Source organism: Cydia splendana, chromosome 15 (genome assembly GCF_910591565.1).
Source record: "Cydia splendana chromosome 15, ilCydSple1.2, whole genome shotgun sequence".
Classification (NCBI taxonomy): domain Eukaryota; kingdom Metazoa; phylum Arthropoda; class Insecta; order Lepidoptera; family Tortricidae; genus Cydia; species Cydia splendana.
This window is the reverse complement of record NC_085974.1, coordinates 5012912-5026827: the sequence shown is the minus strand read 5'-3', so window position 1 is coordinate 5026827 and position 13916 is coordinate 5012912. Positions and strand designations below refer to the sequence as shown.

The 13916-nt window shown below is 36.6% G+C and overlaps 1 protein-coding gene and 1 long non-coding RNA gene across 2 annotated transcripts in view; one reads left to right on the top strand and one right to left on the bottom strand.

The window, feature by feature from the left end:
• The window catches only part of LOC134797574 (low density lipoprotein receptor adapter protein 1-like), a 79839-nt gene extending 66539 nt beyond the window's left edge, over window positions 1-13300 (bottom strand). Inside the window, exon 1 of the mRNA XM_063769863.1 lies at window positions 13093-13300. Coding sequence (XP_063625933.1) covers window positions 13093-13141 — 49 coding nt within the window. The 5' untranslated portion in view covers window positions 13142-13300. The remainder of the gene's footprint in view (window positions 1-13092) is intronic.
• The window catches only part of LOC134797578 (uncharacterized), a 407161-nt gene that overhangs the window by 291025 nt on the left and 102220 nt on the right, over window positions 1-13916 (top strand). The window lies entirely within an intron of this gene.

Here is a 13916-nt window from a genome sequence, read left to right as displayed (position 1 = left end):
ACGTGTCCAGAAGTTTTCGCTTCAGCAAGAAAATCCTTCATCCGAGCGTGCACTTCAGACTTCTGTTTTAGAAAGTATATCCAACGATACTTGGAGTAAGCGTCTTTGAACAGGACATAGTATCTGCACTTCGAGATCGAGTAGGGGAAAGGACCGCATACGTCGGTGCTTATTATTTCTCCAGCTTTTGTGGTTTTTGGTCTCATACCAAATTTTTGCCTATGGCTCTTTCCAAAAACACAGCCTTCACAAATATCTGATGAACTTGAGTTTAACTTTACTCCAAGCTCTTGGTGTATCAGTTTTGCCACATGTCTCTTGTTCTGATGTCCCAGGCGTTCATGGTAGAGTTGAAGATTCTGAGGTGCCGATAATTGGTTCACTTCAAGCTTCGGCATCAATACCTTGACGTTAAGTTTGTATAAATCGCCATATTTGGCTCGGTTTCCAAGTAATAGCACTCTTTCATCATTCTTCAAACTACAAGACAGGCCATTTGACTTAAAACAGCTATTTTTCAGCGTATCTTGCGCGTACAGCACGGAAAATAAGTTTCGTTTGATGCTTGGTATGTACCATACGTTTGAAAGGATTACTATCTCTTTGTGGCCGTTAATGTCAGCTTCAAGATGGATTGAGCCTTTTCCTAGGGCTTGTATCTCCTGTCCGCTGGCTGTCATTACTCTAGTAGAAGACTCGTCAAACTTTTCGAAATTTTGATATATATCTCTTCTGTTAGAGACGTGGCTTGTCGAGCCATTATCTACATACCACGAGTATGGATCCGTATTCTTTATTTCGCAGGTAAGAGCGAGGTCAGTCAGTGTCAATGTCGCAATATTAGAGGTTTGCTTCGGAGGTTTAGGAGGTCTACCATCCGCAATCCACTTCTTGCAGGCTGTGACTTTGTGAAAGCCTTCTCCACAGTAATTGCATTTCTTGAACTTCTTATTTCTTTTCTTTTCGTACTGTTTATTCCCTCGTAACATAAGTAGTTCGTTGCTTCCTCCGGCTTTTTCACTACTTTTCTGATTTAGAGACCTCTCGTGTGCGCATACTTGTGTAGTCAAGTTCTCTATGTTCCTGTCACTTTTATTCATTAAAAGCCAACTTGATTTGAAGCTAAAGTATTGTTCAGGAAGTGTGTCCAAAATTTTGCATATTAATAGCATTTCTGGCAGGTTATATCCCTCAATTTCTTTGTTCAGATCATACCATAGAGTTTTAAGATTTGAAATATGCGTAGCCATGTCGTGCTCTTCACTCTTCTGGTAGCGGAAGAACCTCATGCACAGGTCGTAGCTTCGGTCTTCTTTTGCCCCGTCATAGAGTCTATGGAGCTCTTTCCACATCTCGCTCGCTGTTTCACAACGCATCACCTTTTGTAGTGTCTCCTCTGTCATGTTAGTCGTGAGGATTAGCAGCGCCTGACTATCTGATTTTTGAAACGCTTCCATTTCCGTTTTATACTTTGTTTTCTCCTCAGATGTTGCTTTTTCATCTGGGGTTTTAGGTTTTATTAACGTACCTTGTATTGCTTCCAACGTACCTGGGGTACTTTTTAGCAGTAGTTGTATCTTATACCGCCAGGTTTGCCAGTTTGTGGCTCCGTCAAGACGACCAATCTCAATTTTTATACCCGACGAAATAGTCGAATGCATTTTTGGGAATTTCGCTTTCTTCACCACAATTGCAAATAATGTAACATTAATTCAAACCACGATCCGCTACCATATTAAAGTATAACAAGAATAGAGTTTGCGTTTATTATTGTATTTAGATAAGTCCAAAGTAACAGTAAAATCAACAATGTTTCATAGCAACAGAATATATTAAAAAGACAACACTTCAAGTGTAAAGAGGATGTTCATCCTTAATAATTTGTTGTGAAAATCAACATGTGGCAATATATTGACATAAAGGCGATCGTCTTGACGAAGCGGAGAAAAGCTTGTATTGCATGTGAGATTTACTTAAATTTAAGCTTCTACATACATCATTGTTTAATAGGTTTAACATTTTACAATAAGCTATGTCAAAAACCTGGAGAATGATTAGGAACCATCTTATTAATGTGTTAAAAAAACACATCCAGAGAATTAATGTTCTTAGACATTTATCCAAACTCTAGAGGACCTACAGAATGACTCAAAAGTACGTTGACAAAGATATTTTGCTGTATCTTTATGTATCAAAGCCAAAGGAGAATATTTTGAAGATAATACGTTTTGTGTTTTGTCTCAGTTAAACGATTGTAGTTTTAATTGTTTACGAAATCTCATAAAAAAAGTGTCAATAAGGAAAATTCCAAAAAAAAATTTACAACTTATTTTTTGGGCCACCCTGTAATAAAACAGCGTATACCTAACAGTAATAGACAAGCATATAAAGCGGACGTAGACGGTTATTACTGATAATTTCAAACGTGATTTTCCAGGCATTTAACTAGATATTACGTCGATCTAGTTTCGCAAACAGGAGTGGCCATGTAAATCAAGTAAATGATCCCGCGATCAGAAATTACGCCGGCATTATTTTAGTGAAAATCATGGGTTAACGGTAAACGGTTACTTATTGATAATATGAATAAAAACACGGTAAAGCTTATTAATGGTAAGTATAAGCTAAAACCTGGTGACATTTTCCTGGTGTAAGACATAGCTAATCAGTTGCACAAATCAGCATACCATCCAATTGCTGCCACGGTAGGTATTTACTTTTAAAATAGGTTTGTCGCACAATAAATCGCCCAATAATATAAATACGAGCCCCGTAGTTGAAGTGTAAGTGACACCATATTAAACGTAAAGTTACTACGAAAATACGTTTATAATGGCATTTTGTCGCATCACGATTGATGCAGAGTTAGCTTAGATGGACTCTAGTTCCAACGATGACTGATACTGACGGATAAACGACGAACTCAATGTAACTCTCCATTTTCAAATGACACATACCTACCATAACTAAGTACCTATGTCACGATGTACTATATGGGTAATTCTTATTCTTATGCATGTTTTGTGTAACACGTAAGAATAGCATGTATTTTTGTGAAAATAAGTAAACTCTATATCAATACACTTAGCAATTTACCTCTAGTTTTAGGTCAACCTAAATGTATTGTCCTAAGAGTATTAGAAACATATAAAAAAAATTACAAGTGCGAAATGTCACGGACCGTGTAGTGTGACTTCCCCAGATTTTGTGATATTAGATTTTTTTTTGAAAAAATATGAAGTGATTTTGCAATAATTTATATCAAATATAAAACACTAATCCTTGTTCTACAACACGGTTAAAAAATTGTATGGATTTATAACGATTTTATATAATTTTAAACAACATACATTTTGTGATTAGTTTTCGCGTCACCACCGCGCGTGGTAATTTAAACATGCGGTACTCGATAGAAATAGTACATTGTGTATTAAGGGCGGGAAATAAGAAATTACGAACGAGTGTCAATTTTAAGCCCGACGCGAAGCGAGGGCTTAAAATGTTCACGAGTTCGGAATTTCTTTACCGCCCGTGGCACACACAATGTTTTTCATCACACTTGTAAGGAAAAAAAGGAGAATTAATAAAAACAAACTTCTGTATAAAACACTTTTCCGCCCTAGGGCGAAAATTTCAATTTCCCGCCCGCAAGCCCTACGTGTAAATAAGTGTTTTTCATCACACTTGCTCGGAAAAGATTTTTTCCGCCCTAGGGCGAAAAATTCAATTTCCCGCCCGCAAGCCCTACGTGTAAATACATCTTTTCCGAGCAAGTGTGATGAAAATTATCTTTACTACTGGCAGCCTTATTAAAGTTTTTTTTAGAACAGCAACACTGTGTTGTTTTCAGGTTTACAAATGGCTGAAGGGAGAAGTTTTGTCGAAAATTATTTATTTGTGTTCATTTGAAAAAACGGTCAACCATAACGCGTCACCGCCGGGTTAGAGTTTTAAAAGTAAGTTGCAATTTCACGTTATTGTTTGTAACATAAGATATACCTCATACATTGCAGATTAAGCAAATTATTTAACATTTGCAAAATCAAAGGAAATGTTTATGTAATATCGAACATGTTCCAAATTATCACGACCGTGGCCTCAAAAATCTCTCACCACCACGGACTTTTGAGTCCACGTTCGTGACATATAGACACGTGGTCGTGTCATTCTTAATTCGTTTGATTAATTTAGAGGCACATGCACTTTTCAGAAATGTATTTTTATTAGCTATAGATCATTTGCTATTATTGCCCGACTGCCAAAGCAAAAAAAAATGTTTTTCGCTTGTATGTATGCATGATGTGTATCGAATTCTTTGTCACGCTCTACAGCCTTTATAGTTTGACGGATTTCAACGTCTGAGCTGTCATTAGGTTTGTCGTAGTCATAGGAGTGACTTAGGCTATGTTAAAATAACTATATAAATCAAAATACCCGGGTTGGCTACCATAACGCCGAAATGTCACGACTGAGGGACACTTTGTCACAACCGTGTTTATGTACTCATTTTGTTTACCTTTCCTGATGATATTAAGCTTGACCATATGAATCAAAAAATTGCTTTTTGTATGTACTTTTGATATATGTAATAATATGTGAAAAATAAAAACCTTTATGAAAAAAAAATTTTTTACGACACAATTTAAGAATCACCATATACGTACGTCAGTGTTATCGTGTTAAGTGGGTACTTATTAATTGCGATTAACGATTAGAATTATAGTTCAAGAGTTATCAAATCGCAGCGTTAAGCTGTGTTGTCTACAGTCTGCAAACGAGGTCCGAGGAATTATAGGAGGGTGAGGAGTTCAATTCGCATGGGGCTATTCGCTTTATTATTAATCGTACAAACATCGCAGTTACCAGAATTGGAACATATTAATCGTACAAAGATCGCAGTTAACAGAATCGGAACATTTTGTTTTTACTTGTAAGATATTTGTATCATCAGGATTTATTCAATTTTTTTTTTGGGATTTATTTTTTATTCAGGATTTATTAAATGAAAAAAATGGAAAAAGTTACGCTTCCGGCAGGACTTGAGCCCGCAACCTCCGCAATCCATGCGTTGCTCTTAACCAATTAAATATAAAATTTGGAATATCGCTCGCTCGCTCTGCTTCTTTAAAAATTAATAAATAAATATATAGGACAATTTTACCCAGATCAACCTAGTCCCACAGTAAGCTCAATAAGGCTTGTGTTGTGGGTACTAGACGACAATATATATATAATATACACATATATAAAAATACTTATATACATAGAAAACATCCATAACTCAGGAACAAATATTTGTGATGAACACACAAATAAATGCCCTTACCAGGATTCGAACCCGGGACCTCCTGCTTCGTAGGCAGGGTCACTACCGACTAGGCTATATAGGAAGCCGTTAAATTGGTTTAGGATTCATGCAGTCATTTAGGTATTGGTGTCAAATTACAGTTTCCACTAAGCCGCGAACGTCGAGAGACAGTCGATGTACAGGCGCCATCAGATATATCGGAGCGGCCAAGGTACTCACAAATATCTAAACACGCCTCTATTGTCAAGGCGTTAGAGTGCGTGTTTTGATTTTGTGAACACCTTGGCCGCTCCGATATATCTGATGGCGACTGTTCACTCTAAAAGCCCTTCAACAATTAGTCCGCGAATAACATCGCTAAGCCTCCTTCATCACCTTGATTACGCGCCTACAATGTTATCGTTTATATTATGTCTTTTCTATCATCGCCATTTCATTATAGAACCCTAAAAATGTACATACTCGTGCATACGATGGGTATTCGGACAGGCATATACTCAGACTGGCCAGACATAAAATAGGAAGATGAGACGTAATAAGATAACAAAAGACGACTGAAACAAATGTTTATCTCTTGTTAATTAGCTTATGTTTAAGTATTATCTCGTCAGAGAAACTACGCCTAATATTGCTCCCTGACCCGCGCTCAATACCCGTCTTTGGCCTAGATATATACTGATATGACTGAAATAGAAGCTGATATGCGAATATTGGTCCAGGGTCCTTTTCTGACGTAAAGTATATAACGTATTATTCATTTACAAGCACCATATGAAGATAGTGCGTTTTTATTTTACACTCCATTTGTTTTAGAGCAAATAATATAAAATTGGAATCATAATATTATTGAACATTGTGTATTTATGTTATGATTATTAGATTGGTTATGTTTTTGTTTTGTATGATTTATGATTATGTTTGCACATTATCTTGGATGAAAAAAAAATTGCACACGTTAATTTACATTCGGTTATTTACAGCTTTACGTTTACATTTGGTATGTCCGAGTAAAAAATTGTGTCACACATTCTAACTTAGCAGCAATTAGCTCTAAAGCTTTGAAACTCTCGCAACGCTTAAGATTCCACTATTCAATCAATCTTTGAGACCTTTCGATGAAAATGCACATATAAAAATAAATATAGGTTGGTAGGGTAGGTATCGTAAAGATATTGAGAACATATTACATATGTGGGTAACCAAAACTTAAGAATATAAATTTCTGTAAAAATGTCTAGAATTGGTGCAAGCAATTGGCAGCCAATTAGGTAGGTCCAGTCAACATGAAAAGTAACGGATCAGACTACACGTCAAAAATATCTGTTATTCTCTAAACAAAGTCCGTGTATGTTGAACAATTGGATAGTGACAGATACTTTTGAACGCGAACTGTAGAGATTACCTACATATCTCTAATTTGTAAAAATATTCCAGGATGGCAGATACTTTTGGAGCGTTGTTTCATCCGCTAATTTTAATGCTGACTGTACTACGTTGGGGTCGACGGTCGGTATAAGATCATACAGAAATATAGTCTATGGTAAGAAGATGGTAAGATCCAACCATAGCCTCCGGTATGTACTTAACTTTCGGAAAAGAACAGAATGTTTTTGTTTTTCTTCAGATTGGCACACGCTACCTACAGCAAAGAAACAATACGTCCTATTTTAACTCTCCGCATAACTTACGCATATCAACTGTGCCCTATACAGAGTTAATTAGCATCATTGACGTTAAGTTAATTAATAAACATTGTCATCATTGCCAACGTTGAGCAAAACAAAGCTCGCAATATGATTATTTAGTTAGGAAACTCGAGAGAGAAAAATCCGGTTTTCTACCGTGTCTATCGTATAGTTGCGTCCCTATCATCAGTTACTGAATTATTAAGTAAGTTGTGTGAAGCGCTTTACACTTTAATTTGTTAGAGACTTCACATTCCATGTTCCATTTTAACTAAACGCCGCTTTCTTACGTATTAGTTTGTTCCATTAATTTTTTCCAACAATAATGCCACCGTCATAGAGAAATACAGTAAGAATAGAGTGCTCAATCCATACATCAGTTTTGATACCAAAACGACTATTATTTTCGCAGTCGCCATCTAGCATCGAGTAGCGGAATTATCAGTACCGCTCCTTGATACTAAAATTCTCTAGTGTCGTGACTCACGAAAATTGTATTGAACAACAATTTTCAACTAATATTAAAAGCAGAAGAAGTTGAAAATGGAGTTCCGGTTAATCCGGTTATAACTTATAATTAGCTGAAAATTGTTGAGCATTAGACTTTTCGGTCGTCGGAACATCTATTGTCAAGTAGCAGTACTGATTATTCCGCTACTCGATGCTAGATGTCGACTACCTACGAAAATAATAGTCGTTTTAGTACTAAAACTGATGTATGGAGTGAGCACTCTATGTATTTTTTTCTCTACTTATGCCACCGTTTAGCCGGAATGCCGCCCCACAAGAACTTGGCGAACAATCTCTCTTTTATGTAGTCTAATCATTCTAATCAATAATGTATCACCTTCGTACATCTTCGTAGAACGGATGTGGGCAAGAGACTGCGGCCACCAAAGCTATGGCAATAGGGTATTATACTGTATTTAAAATAAATTATTTTACACCATGCATGAAATAAAGCACCAGATAATTATTAGAAAAACACAGATAGGAGTTATTTTTAAACACAATTTCTATTTAATAAATCGGATAGAAATATAAAAAGTAGGTGAGTTGACCGTGACGCCACGATGTAATGTTTCATATAAATTCCATTAGCAAAGCGTTTTGACAGTTCTAAAAAAGTCACTGAATTGACTAGTAGGTAAATACCCTATTACGTTTTGCAGTTTAGACGCCAACGCTTGAGAGACGCTAATAATAGTGTATTGTGGCCCTAAATGTAGATTTAACCCCTTGAGTGCCACGGACTCTATATCGCGTCGGCAATGACAGTCAAAATTTACCTACTTTTGAATTTCTATATGTATAAGTAGAGTAGATTCATAACAAGCTAAGTTGGCAGCGATTTTGACAGCACAGACGGTGCAAGTGTTAAGTATACATTATCATTTCATAGAAGTTTGACGTTTAAATAACACTTGCAGTCTATGCTATTAATATCGCTGCCAACTTAGCTTGGTCTAACCAAAGAGAATATATAGTATAGAGGGTTATTGTCATAGTAATTTTTTTAGTCACAGTACTCCTATCTATCGACACTCGATTAAAACTAAAAATGAAAATAGGTACTTATATGAAAATAAAAAATATATATATATTTGGATAAATGTTTTTATTTTTTTAGATCGCCAGATGACTCTGACCCATGTTCGTTCACTGATAGGTATGTGTTAAATTTTTTACATATAAACGGTGTCGTTAACGCCATCTAGCCGAGTATAGGCCAACAAAAAGGTGTGGCGCCATGTATTGGAGTATAACTTTTTCTTGATATTCCGAGACACATTTTTCCCTTAGACTTTACTTATCTTATACGGAGTTACATACTTATATCTTTAGTCTAACTCTATTTATTTCTGAGTTAAGGATGTTTTCTAGGTATGACACTTCATATCTCTCTAACGTTATATACATTGTAGTTAAGTACCTAAAACAATCTTTATTGATCATTAATAGGTGGTTGGTTTGTGTAAGACAAATGGAATAAACTGATAATATTTTTATAATTATGAATTGTCTTGAAAAAAAGTTTGACTGGTAAAGAACATTGAATTATATGATCCGGTATGATAAGGAATGGTGTATGGACTTACCGTACAATACCATACCGCCTTCTTTTTTCACAATAAGCTTTCTTGTGCAAGTTTGGAAACTCATTATGAAGCAACCAAAATTCTAACGCTTAAGAATTCCATTCCAAAACTTCATAGCGAACTTGAATGACTGTCATTAAACGTCTAACCACATACACTTTCTAAAACATTCCCATAAACTTCGCTTTAGTTTACCTTCTTATAAATACAATTAAGGAAAGCGCCAAGCGACATTGATTCTACGAACAATCTACTCCACTACATCGATCACATACGCTTTAATTCTATTTACAATGTTGCCTTAGCACCTTCCATTAGAGAAGATGATCGTAAAGGCCCCAGTACATAGTGGCTAATGATGGGCCATGCCAAGCCACTGCCATGGGTAACTGTGTGAACACCACAGGCCACGCTACGCCACGATTCCTTTGAAGTGTCAAAAAAACCGATATCTTCCCGATTGCGCACCACGATAGACAACGGACGGCCAGTCGTCCGCCATTGTATACCATTGCCCCCTGTACCAACCAGTACAGTGTACACAATGGCGATGGCTTGTAATGGCCCATCCTTGACCACTGTGTACTGGGGCCTTAAGAAGCGAGCATTGGATGGTTTATAAAATCAAGTTGCGTTCAGAAACCGCCTGGATTAGTTTTTCTAGCCGCCTTATAAGGCAGGCAGCGAGATCTCCTAATTCCTAAGTAATTAGAGAGAAACCTGCACCCGGAGATAGCTGGCTGTATAAGCGTAGGGCCGTGGTCCATAACGGGGACGTTTAATGAAGACATAAAAAAAGTTGCGTTTAAGGTGAGAAGGGGTTAAAATGGGTGAAGGACTAGGTATTCAGTGCCAATATTTTTCTGATTTGTTATGATTATGACGATTATGTTTAAAGCTCCGGAGCATTCGTTACGTTAGTACCTAGGTACGTTGCTACGTACGATGTTTAATGGGTACCTATATAGAACAAAAGACATCAACGCGCCTCTCAGAACAAATTCTGCACTTGAAGTATTTCGAGATTTTTAATAAGGATTCATTTGGTTAACTCGTACGAGGGAAGCGTAGTATAGTGACATAATTTAATTAGCTTTTCAAATTGCGTGTTTTGTTTAGGCCACTCAAGTTTGAAAAGTATCTTAAATAAAATTGGAAATAATACACCTAAATGTAATAATTTGTGTGACTATTTATTGCATGGTCACTTTATAAACGGAATTCATTAATAGGGCGGCCATGCACTGTTGCAGCTGGGTGTACCTATTTTACCATTGTTCAATATAATTTTAATATACTAATTATAGTAATTATATCATCGTCATATCGGTAAATTATATTTATAACTTTTATAAGGAAAGTTCAGGAATTAAATTATCTACCTACATATTAAGCATAATAAGGAAGTCATGATAAATACAAAATATGTATTAACGACATCCTGAGGAGAGCGCTCGTCAGCGCCGACGTCCCTGCGGCTCTGGAGCCCCAGATCGCAAGGGATGACGGCAAGCGCCCCGACGGGATGTCGTTGATCCCCTGGCGGTTGGGCCGCGCGCTGGTGTGGGACGCCACCTGCGCAGACACGCTGGCGGCGTCCTACATTTCAGCCACCAGTAAACAGGCCGGGGCGGCGGCTGACGTCCGAGAACGTTCCAAGGTTAATAAATATAGTTGTCTCGGCGCACACTACGAATTTGTAGCCTTCGGCGTCGAGACTCTAGGTCCGTGGGGTAGGGGGGCTCGGGGGCTCCACAAGGAGCTCAGCAAACGCCTAAGGCAGGCCACAGGTGACCCTCGCGCGGGCAGCTTTCTCGCGCAAAGATTGGCCATAGCAATCCAGCGCGGGAACGCTGCCTGCGTGATGGGCACCTTACCAAGGGCGCAAAGTTTTGATAAATATTTTTAGTTTTTAGTTGTACTTAATTTTAGTTTTGTATTCATTTTATAACACTTATTTTACAATAAATGAGTTTTCCCATTAAAATATGTAAATGAATATTTATCTCAATTAAATATTTTGTAGGAATAGTTTAATTCATTCAATTAAAGTAGCGTTATCGCGGTCCTATATTTTACTAGGTATTTTTACCTATTTTTATATATAGTAGTATAGGTACCCTATAATGGACACGGAACCAGTAATGGGACAAAAAAACACAATTCCTCTAAAATAAGTATATAAAAGTAGTTTATAAACACTGGATATATTTTTATCGTAAATAAGAGTCCTAGAGCTGATTATGTTTGAATTTTTATTAAATTCGGTTATTTTTTAAGAAATGTGCGTCAACCCAAAAGTTGTCGTGCCACTGAAAAAAAATATCACTAAAAATTCTTAACAACTTTGCTAAGAGAGGTGAGTTAATTTATTAAATTTTAATTAATTAATACTTGATGAAAACTAGAATGTGTTTTGTTAATTGCATTTACCATGAGATAAGGTATACAACACACTATGTTGTGACTCCACAGATGTAAAAAAATTGTGGTATTTGGCCCAATCCCATTATAGGAGCTGTAAAACTGCATACCTCCTATGATGGGACAATTGACATAATGATGCTTGCCATGCCATAATTTCATGTTTTAAACAATACAGAAGTAAAATGTAGTTACGAAATATGTCAACCAGGAGGTATTCTCGGACTTAGGATAAATTAATATCGTTTTTCCAAACTTTTATTTAACTTGCCTTATTAGTTAGTGTGGGTCAAATCTTGGTAGCTGAATTTGACCCACTTTTCGATTTCCGATTCAGTTGAAATTTTGTGTAAGTACGTAATTAAGTATGCAAATCGGATGATAATGCAACATTATGAAACCATGGACTTGATCTGATGATGGAGACAGGAGGTGGCCATGGGAACTTTATCGCAATAAACCCTAACTAATTGTGTTTGGGTATATTAGAATTGTCTCGATGAATCTAATACAATAATAGTTGGCTGTGGAAAGCAAAATACATTCAGCGATAAAAGCTTATACCAAAAATTGATTTTTTTGCCATAACTTATTCCCCATTTCAATATTTTATACTGATAGAGCAATGTCCATTATAGGGGGCCCATTACTGGATCCACGTCCATTACCGGGGGCCCATTACTGGAGCTTTGGTGTCCATGACTGGAGAAAAAAAGCATAGTTTTAATTTGTTAATTATGTGGAAACTCATTGCAGTATCTTTGATACAACACGCCTAAAACATGAAAGGCGGATAGGACTTTCATCTTTTAACACGCTAAGCGGAAGACCATTTACATGTACAAGGGAAATATCATAAATACTCCAAATTTCCTCTTAAATGTCCCATGACTGGTGCTGTTACTATATCTCTCAAAATAAATAGCAGTTGGTGATAATTCTAGACTAGAGCTAGACCCAATTAAACACAGCTAACGAAATAATTTTAGATTGTAGGCATTCAGTTTATGCTTATATACCTACCATACGCAATATACGCATACGACAGACACAATGGGTACATATAGGTACTTTATTATGCAAATTAAATAATGAGGTTAAATTCTGTTGGTAAGTAAATAAATAATGTGCTCGCGTTACGTACCTAGTATTTTTGTATTATTGTATATTTTTGAAACTATAGATTTCATATTATTAGGAATTTTAAAAATCTAATAAGGAGATAGGTAAATACTAAGTTTGTACCTACAAGGTTACACCACCATAAAAAAGGGTTCTCTACAGATTTAGATTCTAGTTTGTCTTTTTTGTTCTCAAAAGTTAAGAACACTTAAAACAAAGTGCCCACAATATTGATACAAGCCAAATGACGTCGGGATTGTTATGGCCCAGATACATACGACCCAAAGTCACTGCCGGAATCTAGACTGCAGTAGACATATTAATTCTTCAACGTCCGTAAAACAGAAAAGACAATAAAATGATTATGTTATGATTATTATGATTATGACAACTTTTGTTTTTTTTTGTATGTGGTGTATATCAACCAAAAATATTAAATACACAAAATACTCACTTTTATGTTTGGAGCGATTTTTCCACATTTTCCTTATGAACGTCGTCATCTTAACTTTTTTAAAGTTTGCCAACTCAAATATTTACATAAATGAAAAAGTAAATCCTGGCTGTTTACAAAACTTTTTCTAAATGAATTTTTCCGCGGTATACGCGTGCGCTCTTCGGACTACCCTTCGAGATATGAGCGCGGCGGGAGCTCTGCCCAGTTTACGTATGATAGCGAACTACTACTGAGATATCAGGACTTGTGCGTAATTTCACTGTTTTTCACACACTCCATGATACATATGTTTGTCCATATGTAGGTATGTGAACGTAAGTACTAGGCACCCAATTGTATGCACTGGTGTCCGCACGGCTTCCAGACCGGAGGTTCAGAGTTCGTGGGTTCGTGATTTCGCAACTTGATACCTAAAGTGGGCAAAGTTGTTGTTTAACCCCTCGTGCTAATATTGATACCCGAACAAACGAAAGATTGGACACGCCGCAAAATTGAACCACGAGCGTTGCGAGGGTTTCCAGACTTTCCAGGCACGATAGTTAAACAAAGGCTGGTAATGATGATAACCCTAGACTCTTGATGAAAACAATTTGAAGCTACCATAAAATAGGTACCTAACTCCACCTAAAAACTAATCCACATTATTGATGTTATATGTGATTTCTACAACTGATTAGGACTATGGGGTATTCATTAGTCTCTACTACTACTAGCCTTCTAAGTGTCAACTGCATGGCCTAATCACCCAATATTTGTTATCAAAATGGGAAGGAAGTGTAAGTTCAACACCTTGACACTTGCATTGTATTGTCTACTCTCCA